A 23,946-nucleotide genomic window follows, 5' to 3' on the forward strand; every position below is an offset into this window, starting at 1 on the left:
CAAAAGGCTTGTGGGATTATTCAGTAATAATGAGATTTCTGCTGTTTGCATCACTTTAAGATGCACACTGAGAGAAGTGATTACAAGACACGCACACTTCCAAAAAAAAAAAAAAAAATGGAGACACAAATAGTAGACCCAAAAGAGCAACAACAACACTCAAAACAGAGACAAACTGAAATGAGTCAGGTCCCTATCAGTCGCCCGCAGGGCCCCATGTTTGCTGTCAGGACACCAGCTGTAATATTAATAATTAAATATTGATGAAGGCTCTACATGTTAAACACTGTAATCACATTACAGTGAGTAACAGTGACACACAATATTGATCTGTGTGTGTTTCTGCACAGCTCAGCAGCAGCTGGATGAAGCGGGTGAGGCCCTCCAGTCCCCACAGGAGGACACCCGTGTTATAAGTGCCGAGCGCTGTGAAGTTGGGGGTCCAGAGGAGAATTCCCCTCTGCCCATCTCAGATCCACACACAGCTGATCACACCACTTTCTGTGGGGTTGGCTATTTGTTTGTCTCTGCTGTTAAAGTGGACAACCAAACAGCGATGTGGACATCCTGCACATAAACCAGAAGCAGGGGCTTGTTTATTGATAACAGGAGCAAATTTGTACATTTCCCTGGAGGACTTAAACTACCCATCATAGTCGACAGCAAACACTGTTAATATCAGTCAAAATCCTTTCATAAGGGACTCAGGAGGCAGGATTGTTAAAGCCAAACAGCATTTCCTGCATTAAGACTCAGCAGGACTTAACACTGCATTTTTTTTCTTCAGAACTAGAGAGACTAAAAATGACTATGAACATTGCGCTCACATACCTTTTTGGCCCAGAAGCTGAGCTCTTTGCTGACCAGCTGTAGCAGCTCTGAGTGACAGAATGGCAGGAAATACACAATTTCATTGATACGACCGAGAAACTCGTCCCTCCGGAAATGAGCCTGTGGAGGAACAAAAGAACCGTGAACTGCAGCCTCTCACGCCAACCGTGTCTGTAAGTACGACAAACAAGACGGGTTTCGCGTGTTTACGTGCATAATGCGCGTTACCTTCAGGATTGGTCGAATCACAGTTTCTTTAAACTGTCTGGAGATTTTAATGTCATCACTTTTCTGCACATCATCTGGAGGAAAAGGAGGAGATGAACGTTTTCACTGCAACGTGACAAAATTAATTTGTAGATAATTTGATTTCTGTGTCTGTTTAACACAAAATCAGATGGAAAAATGTAATCACACTGTACAATGTCATCAGTGTGAAGACCACTGCACATACACGTGTGCATCAGCGTGTTCTCATGTACCCGTTAGGGTGTTTCTCTCACCGAGGTTATCGGCTAGCTTCCTGCGGCTGACCCGCTCAGCTTCTTGACGGAGCTGCAGTGCATGCTGGGCTATCTCGTCACTTGCGACATTCGACGTCATGATGAAGATGGCGTCTTTACATTCAATGGTCTTTCCTTTACCGTCTGTAAGACGACCCTGAGAGAAGAAAGTTTCAGTTTATTCCTGTTTTATCAAATAGATGCACAAGATGAATGTAAACAGGTGTGTTCACACCTCATCAAAGAGCTGCAGCATGATAGTGAGGACATCGGGGTGGGCCTTATCCACTTCATCAAACAAGACAACGGCATTGGGACACGCCCTCAACAGCTTGGTCAGCTGACCGCCTTCTTCATGTCCCACGTATCCTGGTGGGGAGCCAATAAACTTTGCCACCTGAGGGCAGAGAGGAAAAGATGCTTGGTGGATATAAATAAGTTCAATATTGTAACAACAACTGGCTTTTAATACAAACAGCACAGTGCAACCAGACGTGTGCTGCCTGGGAAAAGTTTCTGGTGCACCTAAAAGAGGTTTTCAGACAGAACCAAAGAACTGTAATAACCAGTTGTGTTGAATTTGTTTAATTTATCTCAGTGAAATAGAGAAATTTGTTTGTTAAATAGGCAGAAATGAGAGGAAAAATGCACAGATTTCTCTCAAATGTGGTAACACAGACTCACAACATTTAATATAGACAGGATCGTTCATGGTCGTGTGCCATGTCATCCCCCAAGGTCCAAACAGAGCCATGAAAAACCTCAAATTTCTCCCATGACAAATTATCATAATTATCTGTACATCTTTGTTATCACCTTCCTGCAGTAGTCAGTGTTTCACTTATGCATCAATATGGCCTTTCTGAATATCAATAAACCCCTGACCTCCAGGCATCTAACCTATAATGCTTTCCATTACTACAAACTATGCAGAAAAAGTCACAATACTGAGGTGACTGGGGTGATACAACACTGTAAAATAATACAACTCTGAAAAACTGATTAAATGTATTCATCACAAAAAGTTTCCAAAGAGAAGAACACAAGCAAAAAAAAAAAAAAAAAAACAACATTAATTTTGGTTTATGAATCTATTACGATTACATAAACAGAATTAATCCAATGCATCACTGCCATGCATCTGCAGCAGAAAGATGTTGCTAGCAGCTGCTCTCATCTGAAATAAATGAACTTGTGTGGAGCAGCTTGTTCAGCACATACTTTGTGTGTTCACATGTGTAACAAGGCCTTACCTCGTGTTTTTCCTGGAACTCGGACATGTCCATACGGATGAAACCCTGCAATCACATGACGGCTTATAACCTCCACAAGAAGCACTGCTGCACGTACTGTATCAAACTCATTTCTCCAAATTAGGCACCCGACATATGTTTCGTATCAATATATAAGTTGCTACATCACATACCTTTTTAATGTCCTTGTGCATGTAACGAGCCACCTGTTTGGCCAACTCCGTCTTTCCTGCGACACACACCATTCGACCAGTCACACACAACAAATGCATCATTTAACTGATCATTAGGCAAAAGGGATCATTAGGGAATCCCTCCCTCCACCATTTAATTACTTTGTTTTCAATTTAAAAAATAAATAAATAAAAAATACAGTCCCTGGCTTTACATCAGCATGCAGAGATTTCAGGAATTCAGGAAAACAAGCTTACTCATTTCAGACAGAAAGACAATCTCTCTCCTTCGCTAAGTGCTGGCCTAAATCCCAGTGCCTCCCTCCACAAAGCTTTCAATCATCTCCAGCTCTCCAGAAGCACACATTATGTTTGCCGGTAAAATATTCTGCATATAAATGCTCATATGTGATATTGATGTCTTGTGTTTGGTATGCATATGGGTATGATGATTGTGTGTGTGAAAGAGGCTCTGTGTGTTTTTGTGTCTTGTTGCTGTGTTTAATATTGATGTCTCATGGCCACTGTTTGTCGCTGAAGGGAACAGAGAATATGAACACCGTCTCTCCCTCATCTATCTCTCTGGCCTGTCATTTCACCATCTCCCTCTTTTTAGCCATCTATCTGGCCCTTAATATCTCCCCGCTCTTCCTGCTGCCTTCACTCCTATATACACACAGACACACACGATTCCAAATCTTGCTGATGACTGAGGACATTTAGCCACTTCTTCAACAGACGTCCTCCCCAGTTTTTGTGCTTTAACACCAAACACAACAACAAACGAAGCATTAATGCACTAAAATTAGTAAAACTACTTTTTAGTACTTTGGCTGGCACAACCATTACACTCTGCATCACGGCTTTTGTTATGATTTCCTTTAATATTTGTCCTGTAGGAAATTTTATGATGTTCATGGACAGAGGAGTGTGAGGGTGGAGCTGCTGCACCAGAAATGTCAGTCAGTCAGTCTCAGTTCAATACACCAGTGAATACTGAAAATGCTGGCTGTTGTTGGTTTGATCACTCACACAGAGGTTCCAGCTGCTTTTTGTAAGCAGGTGCACGCAGAGTTCAATGGGTTACAGTAAACAAAGAGCAGGAAATTTATGAGGCTTTATAATGTCAATATAAAAATGTCCTGGAATCCCGGGACTAATGAAAGTTTAACATGCAAAGACCATGGTGCTTATCTGTTAGTACCTTTTTAGAGTCTGTTTGGAGAGTCTATTACTTTGTATCAATATTCACATTACTACCGAATCTGCCGAATTAACCACAACCATTCAAAATCTCACAATTGCCACCCACACATCAAAACTGCCCAACTCAATAGAAGTTGCTCAGCTCAATCCATTTCCCTAGTTGGAGATCAGTCAACTTTATTATCCACTTAGGGAAACTGATTGAGAAACACTTGGCCAAGTGGCCCTCTGTGGGTAGGACTAAAATCAGTGACTGTGCCAAACTGTACTTGTTTGACATCAGAGGACTGTCAACGTGCCACGCTCTGTTTCCATCTTCAGTCTAACATTTATCCCTCTCCATCAGGGGGATTTGAGTTTTTTTTAACCAATCACATACAGCTTGTCAATGCGCTGATTTGCCAGCTGTGGCGCTCATTAAGATGATTGCGTTTTAAAATGGAAAACTGCTGTTTTGTGTCACAATTCCAAACAAATAAGTCAGTTTCACAATTAAAGCCCATGATATGAGAAACTGCATGTAACCGTGTGAACTGAAATACAGATTTTGTGGTGACGAGTGTGTCTAAGCTAAATGCTAATGTCAGCATGTGAACATGGTTTTTAAGACAACTACACTATATGGACAAAAGTAGTGGGCCGCCTACACATTACACCTACAGGAGCTGCTCAGGCCATGGAAACAGATAGCACGAAGCACAGTTTTTCTGCTGATGTTAATGCCAGAGGTGGTTTGGAGCTCTGCAGTTATTGAGTCAGCAGAGTGTTGGTGACTTTTATACACACTGCGTCTCAGCACTGTCTGAGTTGCTGTGGTTCCCTAAACACGTCCACTTTGTAATAATACCACTTACAGTTGAATATCTAGGAAGGAAGAAACTTCACAAACTGACTTGTTGCAACGGTGGTGACTTGTTAAACCATGATTGTCTGCCTATGTATTGGCTTCGGCTTATTTTACGGTCACCAATTGATTTTCTTTTACCAATTATGCATATCTGTTTTTCATTCAGGACCTAATGCAATAGGTTTATGAATCTACTCTGTTCTTACAAAGCCCTGTTAACGCCCTCTGTAGCACCTACACATAAAACTGAAATGAATTAGAAACATAGTACGTGTAAAATAGACACTGCAAGAGAAGGACAAGAAAAGTTAATTTCTTTCTATGAGTATTACAACTACACTTAAGCTTTGAAGTAAGCGGTTTTCAGTACGATTGCCACAGGTGTTAAAAAACAAACAAAAAAGAAGCACCTGGCCATGCAGTTTGTGAAAGAATGGGCTGCTCAGAAGAGTTAATGAATTTATATATTGTATATACACTGGACAAAAATGCTGGGCCACCTACAACAGCTGCTCGACTATGGAAACCCATGCTATGAAGCTCCGAGTGCACAGTTTTCATGCTGATGTTAATGCAGGTGTTTATGCACTCTGCGTCTCAGCACCCAGCATCCTTGCTCTGTAAGTTTGTGTGGTTTGCCACTTTGTGGATGAATTGCTGTGGTTCCTAAACACTTCCACTCTGCAATAATACTGCTTACAGCTGATCGTGGAATAACCAGGAAGGAAGAAACTTCACTAACTTGTAGCAAAAGTAGTGGCCTATTACAGAACCATGCTCTTCTTCAAGGAGCTCTTTAGAACAATCCATTAGACATTTCACAAAGTTAAAGTGCATAAATTTTAAGTTTTTTTATACACCTGTGGCAATAGGACGGCAGCATGTTACCTTATTCGTTGTCTTAGTTCAGCATGTTAACATGCTGCTAATCAGCATTTAACACAAAGTTCAGCTGAAACTTCAGGAAGTCATTAATTTTTTTGGTATCTGGAAACAATCCAGGCTCTCTGAACAGCTGGTGCCATGACAGGAAAAGTCAGGCAATCACTAAAGAGAGACAGATTCATCCTCTGGGAAACATGACAGTCTGTACAGAGTTTCACACAAATCCATCCAACAGCTTCAGAAATTTCAGTGTGACCCAATCGACCAATAGATCCACTAACACGTCCATGCCTGAACTTGGCTTAAAACAAGGACAGGCCTACCTTCAGGGCACATATTAACCCCGGCAGATTGTAAAGATGCAAGTTAACAAACGAAACCGACAATTTAAAGAATAGCACACTAGGCCCTGTCACACAGTTTTCAACAGATGTTTCTGACTGTGTGAAATATTTCTTAATTACTGCTTTGTTCTTTAAATTTAAATTTATGTAAATTTTGTGTATTTTAACAAAAGGGCACTTTAAGAAACATGGACTGAATCCTTTTGAGCGTCACTCTTTAAACTAATGACAAATCTATGTACTGCATACAAGCTAGCTCTAATCTGTGTTTACAGTTTACAAAGTGTCCAGTGTATTCTGTTTCTTTTCAATATAATTAAATTAATGTGTTGAATTAATTTGTTTGAGTACATTCTACACGCATCTACAAACTTAACATATTCAGTTGTCTGTTTATTTTGGCTGCTACTTTGAGGAGGCTGAAGAGTTTTTCTTTCAGACACTTTGAGACCTGAAGCGTTGGGTGTGACAGAAGAGAGAGTGAGTTACCAATTCCTGATGAGCCAAGGAAGAGGAATACGAGAGGATGCTCTTCATCATACCACCCGTTCTCCTTTCTCCTGATGGCTAGAGAGCACAGAGGGAAACAAAGAGAGGCCATTACTTCAGTTATTTGCATTTGTTGACTTTGCTTTTCCGCCAAGTTTCACCCATCTGAACCAAGCTGACCCAGGGGCGATGGGCATCCCAAAAACTGTGATAAAAGTGTGAGAGAGCAGGGATGAGAAAAGGGTCAGAGACGTTTGGTGGAGGAAAAAAAAGAAGGAAGAAGAGAGAAAACAGAGCAAGATGAGAGACCTCCAGAAAGCTACCCATGATGCCTCTCCTCCCCCTCAGTCAGTGGGGCCATTAGCCAGCGGTAATTGTGTTAGCCTCTCTGGCGCGGCCATGGTGAAATCAGTTTAGCATAGATCGCAGCCTCTCACACACATACACACACACATGGACACACAGGCCTGCTTAAAGAGGAGTGCCTACCCATCCCTGCCATCACCCCAGCAACCACACTCACACACATACACAAAGACAAGATGATGAGGTGGATCCGAGGGGAGTAAAGAGTGTATTTGGCCGTGGTTTCAGCCACTCAACGAAGAAGCAGACACTAGCACAAACTCATCCAAGTCAGAACCTGTTGAGAGAGTCAACAGGACCAAAGCAAGTGGCTCGATGGTTTAGTGCTGCTCTTGCCCCGAAGGAAAATGGTCCTGGTTCGGTTCCCCCTGACCAGCAGGGGCTTTTCTTGTTAAATGTTCTGTGTTTTTGTGGAATTTGTATCAGATGTTATCTCACATTTTAGATTAACTGGAAATAGACTGATTATAGCTGCATAGCAGTGTGTTGGCCTTTTGAAGTGCTGGTTTTAAAAAAGTGATAATGCACATCCTGAGCATGTCATTCAGGCAAGTTGAAATGTTTAGGTCAGAAGAAATGCTGCAGTTACCTTCATAACACGGCCAGGAGACAGTTTATTCTCTAGAAGAAAGGGTGTAAATACAGTGAAAATAAAAACACATACAGATATATGAGTGTATGTATGTGACGCTTACTTCAGCTAAGTGTGAAATTTTAAACTACAAGTTTTTGTGTTGGCAACTCAGAGCAATGTTTCGTACCATGTACAGTACTGTGTAAAAGTCTTAGGCCACCCCTCATTTCTTCCTATTTTGCTTCCAAGGAGCCAGACTTTCTTGTGGTTTTTAAAGTAAGCAATAGTTCTCAAGGTTTTATGCAGGTCTTTCAAAGTTTTTCTTTGGACATTGGCTGCGTTTCCACTCATTTTAAAGTCCAGTCCTTGTACCTGACCATTTTCAGAGGAATGTTTTTTGGTTTGGTTGTTAAGCCACTTAACACTGACCTTGGACTCATTCAAACATAAATGAAGGATCTAACTCAAGGGATGAATCAGTGTCAGTCGTGTCATGGATTGGCCTCCCCAGTGCCAGGAACTCAACATTATTGAAGCCGTGTGGGATCATCTTGACAGAGAACAGAAAAAAAGGCAGCCAAGATCCAAACAAGAGCTTTGAATGTCCTTCAAGAAGCCTGGAGAAATTTTGCTTAAAGAAATTACAGGAAAGCTGCTTAACCCCTTAACTGGCAAGGGCCCGCTGACGGGCCGTTTGTAGTCCCTTTTATATGGCAGGCTAGACCCTCCCATTTTTACTGACACCTCATTCGGCCAATCATCTAACTGGCTGCACCAAATCACCTGACAAAGCTACGTGACGCCCTCTGAGTATCACTGGCTCTAGCAAACCCATTTCTTAACATGATTGGCCGAATGAGGTGTCAATCAAAATGGGAGGGTCTAGCCTGCCATATAAAATGCACTTCATTCAGCCGGCGGACCAGACGCGGCCAGTTAATAGGCTATGAAATGGGTTTTTCAGAGCCAATAATGCCCAGAAGGCGTTATGTAGTTTTTGTCAGGTGATTTTTTTGCTGCCAGTTAAGGGGTTAAGAGAGTTCACGCTGTGTTGAAGACTAAAGGTGGTCATACCAAATATTGACTTTCAAGTTTGGTACAATCTCTGTTTTTGCCATATATACTGTATTTCCATGTATGTTTGCATGTGTTTCATTAAATCACTGCATCACTGCATCATTAAATCACTATTTCCCATTTTCCTAGTAAAATATGAAGAAATGAGGGGTGGCTTGAGACTTTTGCACAGTTCTGTACCACAAAGCCTGCAATTTTGAATCAGGTGTACTGTTGGTTGTTCACATTTAAAGTGCTGTCCACTTGAGTCTGGAAAATGCCAGCAACTCGTAAAGGCCTTGATTCAAATGGGACATGTGTGCCTCCAAACAGGACACTGATTTTAAACAGATATCCACAAATTATTAAAAGCCACAGTCCGTATATAGAAGTTTTCATCCAGTGGTTTGTGGATTTTGGCCATCACCACCTTGGCTTTTAAAAGTCATCTCATGTATGAGAGGTGGCTTAGAAACCAAGATCGCTGCATGCTCAGACATAGCAACAGTTCTGTCAGTTATAAAGCAGATATTCCCTAAAATATATTCTGCTTTATCTTTTATTTTACTCTAATCATCAGCGATGTGTTTGAGATTAGAAACCAAGTGATAATTTTTCTATCCAAACCAACTTCTTTGTGCACACTCAAGAGTCATCCCCTGCTGGCCATTAGAAAGAATGCAGGTTTAACACACTTCATCACTGGCTTTACTTTAAGAGCTACGTCCATCTTTTAAATAGACAATCTATGGTAAAAGCCCACAAGTCTCAGGATAGATGTCTTACTAGTGAGCAATCAAGTTCAAGACACCAAGCTTCAACAACTACAAGATAAGAACGCTGTGGCCAAATGTTTAAGCTCCATGTTTTTTATGTCCTCCTATACCAGGATAACAAGCCACTTGTTGTAATCTGCTGTAGCTGAGAAAATATACAACAGATGTGACATGTGAGTGTTAAAGTAGCTACTAATAGCTGATAATCATAAAGAGCAGATTCTTGGCAGGAGAGGAGAAGGAGGGGCCGAATGAGGGCAGTAGCGAGAGATGCTACAAAGGGAAGCAGAGGGAGGAACTCAGATAAGGAGAGGAAAGAGGAGTAAAGATAGAAGAAGATTAAGAGGGGAAAGAGAGGAGTGATGGAGATAAGGAGACAGAGAATGAGGGAGAGAAACAAACAAGTGTGTCAGAGATGGACACAGAGATGAATAGTGACAAGAGGGGCTCCAAAGCTCCGTCTGCTTTATCAATGGCTGTGTGAATGACAGCGTAACCTTCTGTGTGGCTGCGCGTGTTTTAGCTGATTGAGACCGACTTTGACAGAAGGGCACATTGACATTTCTCAGAGGACCCTGACAACAACAAGGAAAGGAAGGAGACACAAAACAAATGAAAGCTCTCTCGTTCTCTCTCTCACATGCATGCACACACACACACACACACACATACACATTCAGAGCAGTGTGTATTGGGCAGGTCTGGTTGGCTCTAACATGATTACAGAGGGATGATTCTCTTCAATAACTCTTAGCCCTGAGAGCTAAACCTGGATCAATCTAACCTCCTTCCTGTGTGTGTGCGCGTTTGTGAGGTTTGTGTATTTCTACTTTGTGTCTTGCTGCAGGCCAGCTGTTTGTCATGAGGACTTCAGGTGAAAACAGATGTTGTGAAGACATGGCATCACCCTCCCCACACACACACACACACACACACACACACACACCAAAAAAAGGGGGTAAAACAACATATTTAAGTTTTCCTCCACTTTTGAGCTGCAAATTTTTCCAAAATAATCTGTTCATCCATCAAACTGCCAAATGTTTCTCCTTTCACTACTGAAATGTTGTAGCGCAGTAAGATAACTTAAGCTGAAACAATAAGAAAAAGATGAGCAGATATAAAATTGTTTGTCAACACCTTTGATAAATGATCGTTCTTCTAAGTAACTGGTTAAGAACCTAGACATATACACCATGTCCAATTTCCTACTTTTTTTGTTTGTTTGTTTGTTTGTCACAATTCCATCAGTCCTAATTGGTTAGGTGTTTAACGTTATTTTTAGCATTATGTTATTTTGGCAATAGTGACAGAAAAAAGGGTGATGATATGCAACAAAGGTTTCTGGCTGGAATAAGCAGGAATGTTGCAATCACCTGCTACGAAGCAAGTTCAGCGTCCCCGGGATATCCTCCTGTTATCTGGCTTCACTTACTCTAACATGGAGAGTCAGGCTAGGTGGTCACATGAAGCTGGCTGTCAACTCGGTAAGTTAACCCAGGTTTTCTAACTATGAGAACATTCACATGAAAGGGTAGCATTAGCAGGACTAACCAGAGACATGGAGCTGTTTGTGCACCGGTAGGAGATTTTTACAAAGGAACATCAGACTATGAGAATATTATAAAGGGTTTAAACACTTAATAGATCTGCCCCAGCGTTTCTAGGTTTGGACTTTTGAATTCTGGGTTTTGTTTATGTTCTGAGTCAGGGATTATGGTTCTAGGTTTTGATTATCTACGTTCTGTTCAGGGTCATTTATATTGAATTCCTTGTTTCAGTTTTTATGCTTTCCCTGTGTCCCATGTCCAGTTAAGTCCCCTGTGTTATTGTATGTCCTCTGCGTGCCTGCCTCCCCGGTTCTGTGTCAAGTTTCTGTTTCTGCCAATTCTAGTTATTTCCTGTTTTATTTTTGCCACTCCCTTGTAGTGTGTGTTTTGTGTTTTGTTTTGCTTCCCTTGTCTCGTTAGTCTCATTCTGTTCACCTGTGTCTTGTTCTCCCCAGCTGTCTCCACTTCCCCAATTAACTGGCGCATGTAGCCCTCAGTTTTGTTCAGTTCTTTGTCCTGTCTCTAGAATACTGTACTGGGGTCCAATCCTGCCTGCCACACGTTTCATGACAGTATGAGTGTGTAACAGGAAAAGAACTATATACAGTAGTATAGTCCTAAAAGTCATGTATGAATGTGTATGTGCATTAAGCGGTTTTGTCAGAAAGACTGGACATTTACTATACTATCTCACTATATTAATAAAGTCTACTTGAAGCCAGTAAGGAAAGCTGATAAAAATGCCAACTATTCAAGTTAACAGACTTAAATAGTTACAAAATTTCACAACCTCATCATTAAGACATGGGAGATTCTGACAAAGCATAACTGATTTTGTTATTAAATTAATGTTTACAAGTGTGTAAGACGATTTGTTTTTATTCTTTCAGCTGAAACCCAGGTGGTGTTTAGCAGTCTGATGAATAAATATTAAAAACTTATTTTAAAGAATGTGCAAATTAAAGTCAACAAGTAAATATAGAAGCCCTGTTTTAGGATTGTATATTAACATTTATAGAACAATAAAACTGTTATGAAACTGTGTGCAGTGTAAAGGAAAAAGTCAAGCAATAAAGCTGCATCTAAGAATCTATTTTTATTACTGATGCTCATCGGGTAAACAAGGACTGTAGACATGCTTTAAAAAAAAAAACAAAAAAACTTTAGACCCTCTTATTATACACACAGAAATCTGAGGGATGTTTCAGAAACGGTGACTAATCAATTTTAAGAGAACTGATTAATCAGTAGGCACTGATTTCATAGGTGTTGATCTCTAATCTTGATCACAACCTGTTCCAGTGCAGGTTAGGTTTGCAGTGTAAATTACCATGGTGATGTACCCCAGAAATACAGAAAAGCCAGGGTTAACCCTAAAAATTTCCAGCCAACCCCAAATCCTGCCCCCTCAGGTGGCACCGGTCATGGGTACCAGTTTTTAACTGCCAAATCAATTAACAAAAAGAACAACTGGCCTTCTGATTGATCATGTCAGCTCTTTATTTTTACCTAGTAAGAACACATTAAAGTGTTGTTTGGCATGATGTGCATTTGCAGTTACATAATCTAGTCTTGTGTAGCACTCTCTCTTTATCTCTTCATCCCTTTGTCATTTATCTCCTTTTTATCTGTGGTGTATCTCTCTTTCCTGAGTCATCTCCTCATCTCTAAATCTCTACTTCCCTCCTCCTGCCAAGAGTTTGACTGATTTTACAAACTGTACATGAATGTTAGATCATGTGTGCTCCTGTATCTGTGCAGATTAATGCTGGCTCCCCGCCTCTTTCATCCCTGTGTGTGTGTGTGTGTGTGTGTGTGTGTGTGTGTGAGATATTTACTGCAATATTTCTCATAGATCAATAAGCTGTTCCTATATCTCTGTGACAATGTCTTGTATGGCTTTTATGATAACAACAGTCATTCATCGCCTTGCCAAAGACTACAAGTCCCATGATTATCGTCTCCCTCTGACACTTCTAACACCTACTGTCTTTAGTTTTATAGACAGCTCTGTAGTTTGTCTCACATCTGTAGTTTGTGTTGTTTTTTTGATGAAGTATTTGACTCACGGAAGTCTGGAGAGGGATAAAAGTTGTTCCCCTGTTGGTTATAAAGTCTGCAGTATTTGCCCTCTCTAATGCATTATAGTCTGTAATATCTGTTTCTAGCTTTGGGAATGAGTTAATTATTTTCACAAATCTAAAACAGAAAACGTCCAACATCATAAAAATAACACACAGCCGCTCTCTCTGCTGCAGAACCCTTTCACAAAAAAACCACAAACTCTCATCTGCAGATCAATACAGTACATGGCCTCCATGGATGCCTGGTGTAATATCAGGTCTTTACTGTTGGTTGTGTTATTGTGCTCTAACTCATCCTCCCCTCCTCTACGCACTATACACACACTCTGTCTTTCTGTCAAAGCTCCTAGATTTCGGGTTCTCAAATACTCTCCCCCATAATCTCCCGTCTGTGTTTTGTATCTTTTACTTTCCATATCTTTTTATTCTTTCATCCATCCCATCCTCTCTTGCCTACATCCGTTTGGCCGTCCCTGACTGCTGGAGGACAAAGAGTGGAAAGATTCAGGAGGTACATTAATGTTACAAAGAGCAAGCAGGAAAGGACGGAAGAGTGAAGGAGAGAGATGGAGATCAAGAACGTACAAGCGATAGAGATGATGCAGAAACAGAAGAACAGAGACAGAGGGGGGAAGCAGAAAGCTGGAGAGAAACGAGGAGGGTGGGGGTCTGTAGTATGTCTCCTCTTTGTAATCGTGTTAACTGGCGGCTCCAAGCCTGGCCTCTTCAGCTGTCACGTACAAATACACACACATGCACACACCACCTGTGTACGCCTGACAGACAGCTCATTCATCACAATTAACCAATTACAGCCTCCGCAGGTCTGTACAAACCCGCCTACTGCTGGTGGAAAAGGGAGGAGAACAGGAGAAAGTAGTAAGAGGAGCCGCTCTTTTCAACATAAATATGTTGAAGAGATATCTTGAAAAGAGCAACAAAGGAAGTGAAAACGCAGTGATATTTTGTATTTTTGCATTTATACACTCAGGCATGATCTATGTGTTTACCTGAAGCCACCGTATTGATGGCCCCTTCCTGTCCAATGATGTGCTCCTTCAGCCTCCTCTCCAGGGGGAACCTCCTCCTTTCCTCTGCCTCTCGCCGAGCCTGTAACTCCAGGAACTAAGTGGAGGTAAAGAAATGGACAAGAGAGTCAGTGGAGCTGGAAGAGGAGGGAGACACTGGAGAGAAAATTAATAATCAGCTCGGAGTAAACAAAGGCTCCACGTCTGTCCCTCTCCTTACTTCTCATCCCCATCTCTTTATCATTGCCTCTTCTGTTTAAAAACGCCTACCAAGTCAACAAAGCTGATATACTCTCATGGACACTTTATTAGGTACAACTTCCTAGAACTTGGTTGGACTCCCTTTTGCCTTCAGGCATAGATTCAACAAAGTACTGGAAACAGCATCACACAGTTGCTGCAGCTTTGTGGGCTGCACATCCATGATGTAAATCTCTCGTTCACCCACATCCCATAGGCGCTCCATTGGATTGAGATCTGGTGACTGTGGAGGCCATTTGAGTACAATGAACTCATCGTCATGGTCAATAAATCAGTTTAAGGTGATCTGAACTTTGTGACATGGTGCATTGTGCAGCTGGAAACAGCAATCAGAAAATGGGAACATAAAGGGATGGATATGGTCAGCAACAATGCTCAGGTAGGCTGTGGTGTCTAAACAATGCTCAGTTGGTACTAAGGGACCCAAAGTGCTCCCAAACCATTACGCCACCAGCAGCAGCGTGAACCTTTGATACACTGCAGGATGGATCCATGCTTTCATGTAGTTTACACCAAACTCTGACCTTAACATCTGAATGTTGCAGAAGGTGGTTAGTCTTATCAGACCAGGCAACACTCTTCCAATCTTCTACTGTTGCATTGGTGAGCCTGTGTGAATTGTAGCCTCAGTTTCCTGTTCTTAGCTGGCAAGTGTGGTACCAAGTCTGGGCTTCTGCTGCTTCAAGGTGTGATGTGTTGTGCATTCAGAGATGCTCTTCTGCATACCTTGGTTGTGGTTATTTGAGTTTCAGTTGCCTTCCCATTGGCTCAAAGCAATCTGGTCATTCTCCTCTACCCTCTGGCATTAACAAGGAATATTCCCCCACAGAACTGCTGCTCACTGGATATTTTCTCTTTTTCGGACCGTTCTCTGTAAACTCTATAGAGATAGTTCTGTAGGAAAATCCCAGCAGATCTGCAGTTTCTGAAACACTCAGACCAGCCCATCTAGCACCAACAACCATGCCATGGTCAAAGTTACTTAAATCACTTTTCTTCGTCATTCTGATGCTCAGTTTGCACTTCAGCAGGTCATCTCGACCGTGTCTACATGTCTAAATGCACTGAGTTGCTGCCATGTGAATGGCTGATTAGATTATTTGTGTTAATGAGCAGTTGAAAAGGTATACCTTATAAAGTGGCTAGCCAGTGTATCTACCAATACAGATATCAGGTACCTCTAACTATAACTGAACACCTCTAATTAAGAAAAGATCTCATCTGGATGCAGCTGTATAATCACATTTTCTTCTGTGTTTCTGGGTTGAAGGTTTTTCTTCTCTCTCATCAGCTTTATGAGTTAAATTAAACCCAAAAAATAAATTTTAAACATAAGAAAATCTGGGCAATAAATACAATATTCTTCTTGGATTAGGTGCCACATTTCTTAAATGGTGGAATGAAACATTTAAAATGTATTCCTTTTACCTTAAATGTCTCACACACTAACACGCCCTTCATCAAAAATTTTAGAAGTACATTTTCCACTTTGAAGCAGCTAACTGCTTCCCATCTCCCTCCTCTTTATCACACTACCTCCATTTCTCTGACACCCATTTCCTCTCCTCTGCTGATTTAGCTTGATCTCTCCACCTCTTCTTCTTCTATTCTTTTAGCGTTCTTCACACCCCCTGGTTTCTCCTCCTTTCTCTCAGCCACCCCATGACTCATTTATCCTCCTCTCTTTGTCTCCTTAGACTCCAGGTTTCCACCCTGCAGTGGAGGCAGGCTGTTTATTCTCTCTCTCCATCTTGCTTAGCTCCAGCCTGCTGTCAAGTCGGTAGATAACTACGGATAACTCGAGTTTTATTTAAGAAAAAGCCAGACCCCACTTCCACCACTACACACCTGTGAAATACCAAGAGCTGAGCAGTGAGGGGCAGCATGCTAGAGCTTTGTTCACTCTAAAAGACTAAGAACTCTCAGCACAGCCAAACTTTCTAAACAATATTAAATCACATTTTTCACATCACAATTTTGTCTGGGGGAAAAAAAAAAAACCCAAGAAATGACCAGTCCCGAAAGCATTTGGCAAAGGAGAACTGGTTTCTGTAATGGTTTTCGTAGAACTAATAAGTATTTTCTGTGCACCCAACCCGTTTATTCTTCTTCGCCAAAGAGTTTGACTTCATTGTTGGAGTCAGAATAAAAACATCCCAACAATCAGAGATCCAGTAAAGCACATTTTATTATCAACATTATTAACATAATAACTTGCACTTTTAAAAGATATTTACACTCATAATTCTGTGATGTGAATGATATAAGCTGCCATTTTACATTATAAAACATGCAGGACTTTATATATAATTCAACTTCTGTGCTGCCTGTGACTGATATTTTTTTTTTCTTAAACATATACCAGATAGCTCATTTGAACACATTTTAGCCAGTCTTTCATGCCATGATATGCAATGATCAATAACCCAGCTTTGTTGTTCAGCACATGTTTTTAACCCCAGTTAACCTCCACCAGCTTTCACAACTTTAATATTCAAAGCACCTGTCAGTCAGAAAGCAGACTGACACAGACCTCCTGAGGAGCATCGGCCAGCGTGCAAGAAATGTGCTGAGTTGTTCACACCAGGCCAGAGAAAACAACTACAGCTGGAAGCATAGGGCATTTTTTTAAATTACTTAACCAGTTACTTAAGGGGTCCCCACCTCCTGACTAGCCACTGAAAGGCAATTTTTACTTCTGCATAGCCTGCATGGAGGCAAACCAAAATTAATGATGGTGTCTGTATGAATGTGAAGAGTGTGTTACCTTGCCCTCCCACTCCTTCAGCAATGTGCTCACTTCTCCCTCCTTAGCATAGGCCTGTGCTGTGTGTCCCAAACCATTGGTCTGCAGGGGGTTGGCACCTGTATGACAATCAAACAAAATTTAAAGCTCCTACATTAGGAAAAAAAAAAAGAATTCAATAAATGACTGGAACTAACAGCAGCAAACTTTTCAGGAAAAACAAAACCAAACAAAAACTGAGTACTACCACAATATGCACACATTTCCCTCAGCAGGTGGGTCTAAATGTCAATTGAAAAAGCGAGGTTAGGGGTGAGAGGTCACAGGGGTCAAGGGTCACTGCAATGAAGCAGGACGGCAACGCAATGACCCTGTAGGGGGTTTCATATCTGCAACGCGTGCCAATAACCATACACCCGCGCACCAACACCCTGGACTATTATATGATCTATACATACACACTGCAGGTCGCTGCAGGTTGGAGCCACTGAGACAAACACCCATCCACACACAGCAGGAGTGGTCAAGTGGAGGACAGATTTCAGAGAGGAAGAAAGATAATATCACAGCATGAGTAAAGTGTGCCAGCCAGGGCCGGACACTGTGGGCTTGTCAGTGCGGATGGTTAGCAGTGCCTTCTGCCCTGACCTGTGCTGCCACTCAATAACCAGAGTAAACTCAACATATATGCACCTCCATGTGAACAGGTAATAGTAACACTGTGGGAAAGTTTTAGGGTATTATATAGTGGAGAAAAAAAGAATTTAGGTAATGAAATATTATAGTTCACAATTTGGGATGCAGATTCATTCAGGGTGAAAGTTGGTGCTGAATACTTGATCTGATTTGATCACATAAAGTCAGATTTCATGACTTTATCTGTCATCAGTTTATGTCAGTTTTAGATTGTAGCGGATTTCAAGTTTAATTATTGTGCTCAATTCTAGCTATTCTTGGAATCTATTACAGTAGCTTTGTATTCACAGTTCAAAATCATCTTTATCTTACACTTGTAAGGGGTGCAGCCCCTCGGTTCTGGTTTGGACAGCAGGTGGGCAGGGCTGCTCTGCTCATAGCCAAAGCATGTGTCTGAAATAAACGTATTAAGGATATCTGCTCTATCTGCCATCATACTGAGCCAAGAGGAAAAGAATAAGAAAAAAGAAAAAAAAAAAAAAAAACGCTGTAAACTGTATTTGAAGCCATCTAAAGCCTGAGATTTTGGCTCACACTGATTACTTTTACAAATGGTTAGGTGATTATTTGATCCAGCAATGCAATGAGATTATATAAATAAATTATGTTCAAATCAAATCCCACAATCCAAATCTAGCTCTAACCATATTTACCAAAATAAAGATTAATAAATGAAAATTGAGCTTTATGCTCTGAAATCATGCAGTGAAAGATCAATTTTGCTTTCAGCAGTAATAAACACAATGTTGAGATTCTTATTGTTTTCTTTTGATTTTCTTGCTGCCACTGAGACTCAAATGGGTTTTGTGATGAGTCACAGTGTTAATGATCTCACTAGTTTCTTCATCAGGAGCTCAGTCTACTGTACACCGACTGACACTCGTGCGAGAAAACAACATTAGTAACTTCAGTGCTCTGTATGTGATGCTGTACGGCATGCGAAGGACAACAAATTCCATCTGAACTTTTTCCTTCTGAAAAAATAAAAAAGTAAACAAAGTATGTAATCAGAGCAGGTGATGGTTGCTCTATTGCTCTGAGGACCGACCACAGAGACTAATAATCACTGTGATGATTATCGATAAACCCCTAAATTTTGTGACCTGCTCACAAGCCATCGATCCTGACAATACACCACAACCTCCCCCCAAAAAACATGAGGACGAAAAGCAATAAAGCACCACACACACACACCGACACTGGACATAATAAATAGCATCATTTAGGGCTTTAATATCAGGCCAACCCTCTGGGCCATAGCACTTTATAACAGGATCAACACTAACAACAGTCACAGAGACAGACACACAACCCCAACTAAACACACACACACACACACACACACACCCACACCCACACACACAGGATCCCTTCATTAGGAGTGCTTTAGTTATGCCTATTAGGAGTGCCCTCCTCTTTCCCATTTCCTCCTCCCTCTCTTTCACTGCAGCTGGTGGGAGAGAGCCCCTGCTGGTCTTTATGCATGCGTATGTGTGTGTGTGTGTCCTTGTGTGCGTCTGCGAGCATGTGTGTCTCCTCTGGCCTCTTACCACCTACAGAGCTGTCCATTACGCAGTGCCCCTGGCCACAGAGCCAATGTGGAGCCTGGGGAGAGGCTAGAGAGCCTCCGCAGGTAGGGTGCGGGACTGTGTGGCGAAGTGAAGCCTGAGGGTGGGCCTGGAGACTGTGATGGATGGAGATGTGAGTGGAGGGCCGGCTAAGGCCAAAAGAGCAAACCCACGGCTAGTAGTGTTACACAGATGAACACAAACACAGGGGAAATAACAAGGTGCAGTGTGTACATACATGAAAGGAAGATGACGCACAACCAGAGAACACACACACACACACACCAAAATCCACATAGATGTCCTGAAGCTGTGACAGTTTATAAGATTCTTTTTTTTTTTGTGATGATGTTAAAACAAAGATGGATAGGATGCTACAAATGGAAAATGGCTTAAAGGAAAGAAAGACAGCAGAAGCTTGTATGAGGGGGAAAAAAAAAATCAAAACATGCATAAGAAACTTTAGCAAAAGTCTAATTACACACACATTTGCACAGGATCACATAAGCGCAGCAATGTGTGATTTGGAGCGCGTGATGTCATAACTGATATTGGCCGCGATGGTGGCGCCAACCCTGCACAGGCCCAGTCGGGCGAGCAACAACCAACCCCGTCTGTAATCTGATTGTCCTAAAACAAATGTCTCTGCTTCGTGAAATTTCTTACCTTTTTAATTCAAAAATGCGTCTGCAGAACATTTGATCAAGTTAGTTGAGGTGATTTGTTTAAGCGTACGGAGTACTTACAGAGGCAGGGGTGATACGGGAGAGACAGGCTGACAGAGCTTCAGATGCATCATCCATCATAAACATAAACAAGACATTAATACAAGCTCCTGCGCATCTGTGTGTGTGTGTGTGTGTGTGTGTACAGTGATCCTAAAACTGGAGTGTTTTTAGATTAAAAGCCTAATCGACCTAAAAGACAACAACAACAATCTCGCAAATTTAAGTTAAAAAAGGCATCCGCAAACTGAAACAAGAATATCAGATGGATGAAATCAAACATGAATATGTGAACAGATTCATTAATCATATGGAAGCTTGAGTGTGCTAACATATATGGTCTCACACACACACATATAAACTCACACATACAAAGACTCACACTTCCTGTGCTTGTGGAGTTACCCCAAGGGCATGTTCTGTGAGGAGGTCACAGTTCAACGAGGCCTAGCTTGTTTAAGAGCTGCTCGCCTGGAAACTGAAGGGGGATACTCTGCCTCCAGGGTGTGTGTGTGTGTGTGTGTGTGTGCGCGTAATGGTGGCGCTGAGTCAACGACAGGTGCGAGCGTAATGGGGGCTGGGGAAGCTGAACAAGTAATCGATTTCAAATGAGTTTTGTAATGCTGTTTATATCAGTTGCGGGGGGGTGCATTTAGGTGTTGATACATGAAAAGGTGATGGAGGTGAATCTGCTTTCAGCTTTAGAGGCAGAATGAGAACAATTCAGTATAAACATCAAAGAATAACCTCTAAGAGCTGGTGTGTTTCAAAACTGGTACCCTTGAATTAAGCTGTGAATGTATAAATTATTGTATGAAGAAGGGAAAAAATTGAAACTACAATTTATTACAACAATTAAACAAGTGTATTTTTATTTATAAATAAATAAATAAATTTTAAAATAAATCTGAGCTTTTAGGAGGAAGAAGAATAAAAGAAAGGCATCATTTTATTCAGATGATCTTGTTTCAATAATTCTTGGAAGGTAAAATTGTTAATGAAAATTAAATCTTGATTAACTGCCCCTCCCCACTTTTAATAAAGTGGCTCATTTAAATTTTGCCGAGTATGACGGAGGGGACCTAAACGTGTTTTTCCAGAAACTCAAGAGTAAAATTCAGTCCTATTTTCACCTGAACTACGACGCACTGTTAACAAATTTAAATTTAAAAGCCTCTTTAAAATCGAGCCATTTGGCCTGACTGATAAAGATTACTAAAAGATGTGAACACAAACATATTTATTCATTCAGATTCCCATTAGCCACTACAATGGTAGCAACTAACACAAGGAAATATTATATTACAACATGAAGACATTAACTACATGATAAACCAATAAAGTAATAAAATCAAAGTATCAGCCTGGAAACATAACCTCTGTGGCAGAAGTAAGAAGCAAGTAAACTGTCAAACTGAGATCAAACAACTCATAAGGATGTTCTGCTAAACCGTGAAGACTTCTCCCTCCAGTGGACGCTATAATTGAGGTTTGTCAGCTTTGTTTGGCTGAGACTGACAGAATTTAGGTGACAGCTGCATTTTCGCAGTTTAGCCTCAGGAAAGGCGCACTTAGTTCACCTAAGCATGAGCTACTAAAATCCAGCGCCCACTTTCCTCCCCTTCTCTGGTCCACAGGATTGAGGACTGTATATAAAATGAAGGCGGAGACAAGCACACAGCTTGGCAGTTATTTGGCTTTAATACCACGACTAAAAATTGCACCTGTAAGGCATCAAACTGCAGAGCAGCAATGTCATATATGTGCAGGCTGCTGCATCTGTCACCACTTTTACTTCTCTAACATCGACACTCTCCGAGTTCCCCCGTGGAATTCAAAGGTGGGCTGTAACGGGATGGTTTTAATGATTCGGGAGCGGTAACATACCAGCCTCAAGCAGCATGCGGACAGTGCGTGGGTCATCAGCCAGTGTGGCGTAGTGAAGCGCTGTGCAATCACGGAAACCAGCCCTGCTGCTGAGCCTGCTGCTGAACTCATCCTCTCTGGACACCAGGACTGCAGAGAGGGGACACACAAGAGAAGAAAGATTTGAACCACAAACTGCTTTTTCTGTGCAGAACATGCACAGGTTGGCTTCCAACATAAATAAAATTAAAAAAAAACCAAAAAGCCTGCTGGGAACATCATTCATTTGTGAGATTGCTGCTAGATTTTAATTTTAAATACTTCCCTGTACCAATATTAAAGTTTTAAAAAAAGTCAGGCTTACTGAATTTGGAGTTAACAGGAATTCGAGGAGATGCACTAATTCCTCAAAGCTGCAAATAGGATAGTTATTACATGAATCTGGAAACTGTGTACCCCCTGGATCTGAAAAAAGATATTACAATGAATAACAAACTACTTAGACTTTAGATTTTACAGCATCTAAATCCGAGAGAGCTTCCTATAATCTATCCACAGTCAACCGTAAGACTCCAGAAAGTGTGACGAAGACAACATTGCTTTTACAAAATTATCTTTCTTGTTTCCAGCTTTGGTAGAGTTGTTCATTTGAGTGGATTTAAGCTCAACTGTCCGACACAATAGCAATAATGCGAGTTGTGTTTTAGGGTCTCTCTTGCTTTGCTTCTTACTAATAATGGAGATACTCTATCATTCTCTCCTTACTTCTTTTTCATAACAGCACTCATCTCGTGCCACTCCTTTATCATCCATTTTTATTTTTTCCGCCTCCTTCCTCTCCTCCTCGGTGTCCATCAATCCCTTTCATCACTTGCACCCTCTTTCTCCCTCCCCACTCTCTCTATCCCAGTAACTTTGTCTCATCCATTTCCTGACTTCCTCTCCCTCCCTCATCATCCCACCCATTTCCTTCAATCCCTCCCGCTCTCCATCACTCCCTCAAACATCCGCATCTTCTTCCTTCTCCTCCATCTCCAGCCTTCTTTTTTCAGTGCATCCCTTTTTTCCTTCTTCCTTGCTTCATCAGTCTTTCTCTCCCTCTATCCATCCCACTCTTTCTCTCTCTCTGACAGCGTATCTCTGCAGTGTGTGTGTGTGTGTGTGTGTGTGTGTGTGTGTGTGTGTGTGTGTGAGAGACAAGGCGGGATAATCATAGCTAACCCAATAAAGCGTCGCACAGGCCCCCCTAGCCCATCCATCAGTGTGCGTCTGGGAAACGCTTCCCCACGCTACGCGGGCCCCACGTGGACCCAAACCTGACAGCCATATAAATGTCTGCAATATACATATCCCATATAAATATGTCTGCAGAAACCCAACACAGACTGGAGGGGTGGGGGTAAAGAGTGTGTATATGTGTGTGTGTGTGTGTGCCTCTGCCATTGTGCCTGTGTGTTTGTGTGCAACTGTAAAGCTCAGAAGCAAAGCAAAATATTAAAAAACAGAACAAAAAAAAAATCCACACCAAAGGACAAATAAAACAAATAATACTGACACACACACACACACACACACACACACACACACACACACACACACACACACACACACACACACACACAAAAAAAAAAATCAAACATGTACATTAATGGAAATTTCTTATGCAAATTATGCTCATAATACTTTACACACTGTGGGTTTATATGTGCAATAACAACTCCAGTCTCTGCTTCCCGCCCCTCTCACCTTCCAGCGAGTGGATGCCTTTCTCCCGTGATGTGTCGTAAACGTTGTTGAAATGATCGCCGGCATTTGGATCGGCACCGGCTTCAAGCAGGACCTTCACCGCGCTGCAAAGTAACAAAGGAGACACACATTTAAAAGCATATCTGAATCACAGCCAGAACCTTGCATTAAATAAATGCAGACACGCACACAGATGAGCTTTAACACTGTAATATTTCAGTGTTTACACGATCGATGCAGTTTGAAAACTGCATGCCAGATTTTCTTGGCTGATTTTGATCCATATAATTATTTGCACATTAGGAGAATGTCACATATTTTATTTAAATAAGTTTTCCTTTCTTTGGGAAATCTCTCTCTCTGAAGGTGCATT

General features: G+C 41.5%; 1 protein-coding gene across 1 annotated transcript in view; it reads right to left on the reverse strand.

Moving 5' to 3' along the window:
• The window catches only part of clpb (ClpB family mitochondrial disaggregase), a 39,374-nt gene that overhangs the window by 3,063 nt on the left and 12,365 nt on the right, over window positions 1-23,946 (reverse strand). The window contains exons 5-15 of the mRNA XM_030744780.1: window positions 23,574-23,677; window positions 21,849-21,977; window positions 16,994-17,091; window positions 13,948-14,062; window positions 6,532-6,609; window positions 2,761-2,816; window positions 2,588-2,632; window positions 1,570-1,731; window positions 1,335-1,491; window positions 1,060-1,133; window positions 832-951 (exon numbers count right to left, since the gene is read on the reverse strand). Of these exons, the coding sequence (XP_030600640.1) occupies window positions 832-951; window positions 1,060-1,133; window positions 1,335-1,491; window positions 1,570-1,731; window positions 2,588-2,632; window positions 2,761-2,816; window positions 6,532-6,609; window positions 13,948-14,062; window positions 16,994-17,091; window positions 21,849-21,977; window positions 23,574-23,677 (1,138 nt within the window). The remainder of the gene's footprint in view (window positions 1-831; window positions 952-1,059; window positions 1,134-1,334; window positions 1,492-1,569; window positions 1,732-2,587; window positions 2,633-2,760; window positions 2,817-6,531; window positions 6,610-13,947; window positions 14,063-16,993; window positions 17,092-21,848; window positions 21,978-23,573; window positions 23,678-23,946) is intronic.

Source organism: Archocentrus centrarchus, chromosome 13, assembly GCF_007364275.1.
Source record: "Archocentrus centrarchus isolate MPI-CPG fArcCen1 chromosome 13, fArcCen1, whole genome shotgun sequence".
NCBI classification, from domain to species: Eukaryota; Metazoa; Chordata; class Actinopteri; order Cichliformes; family Cichlidae; genus Archocentrus; species Archocentrus centrarchus.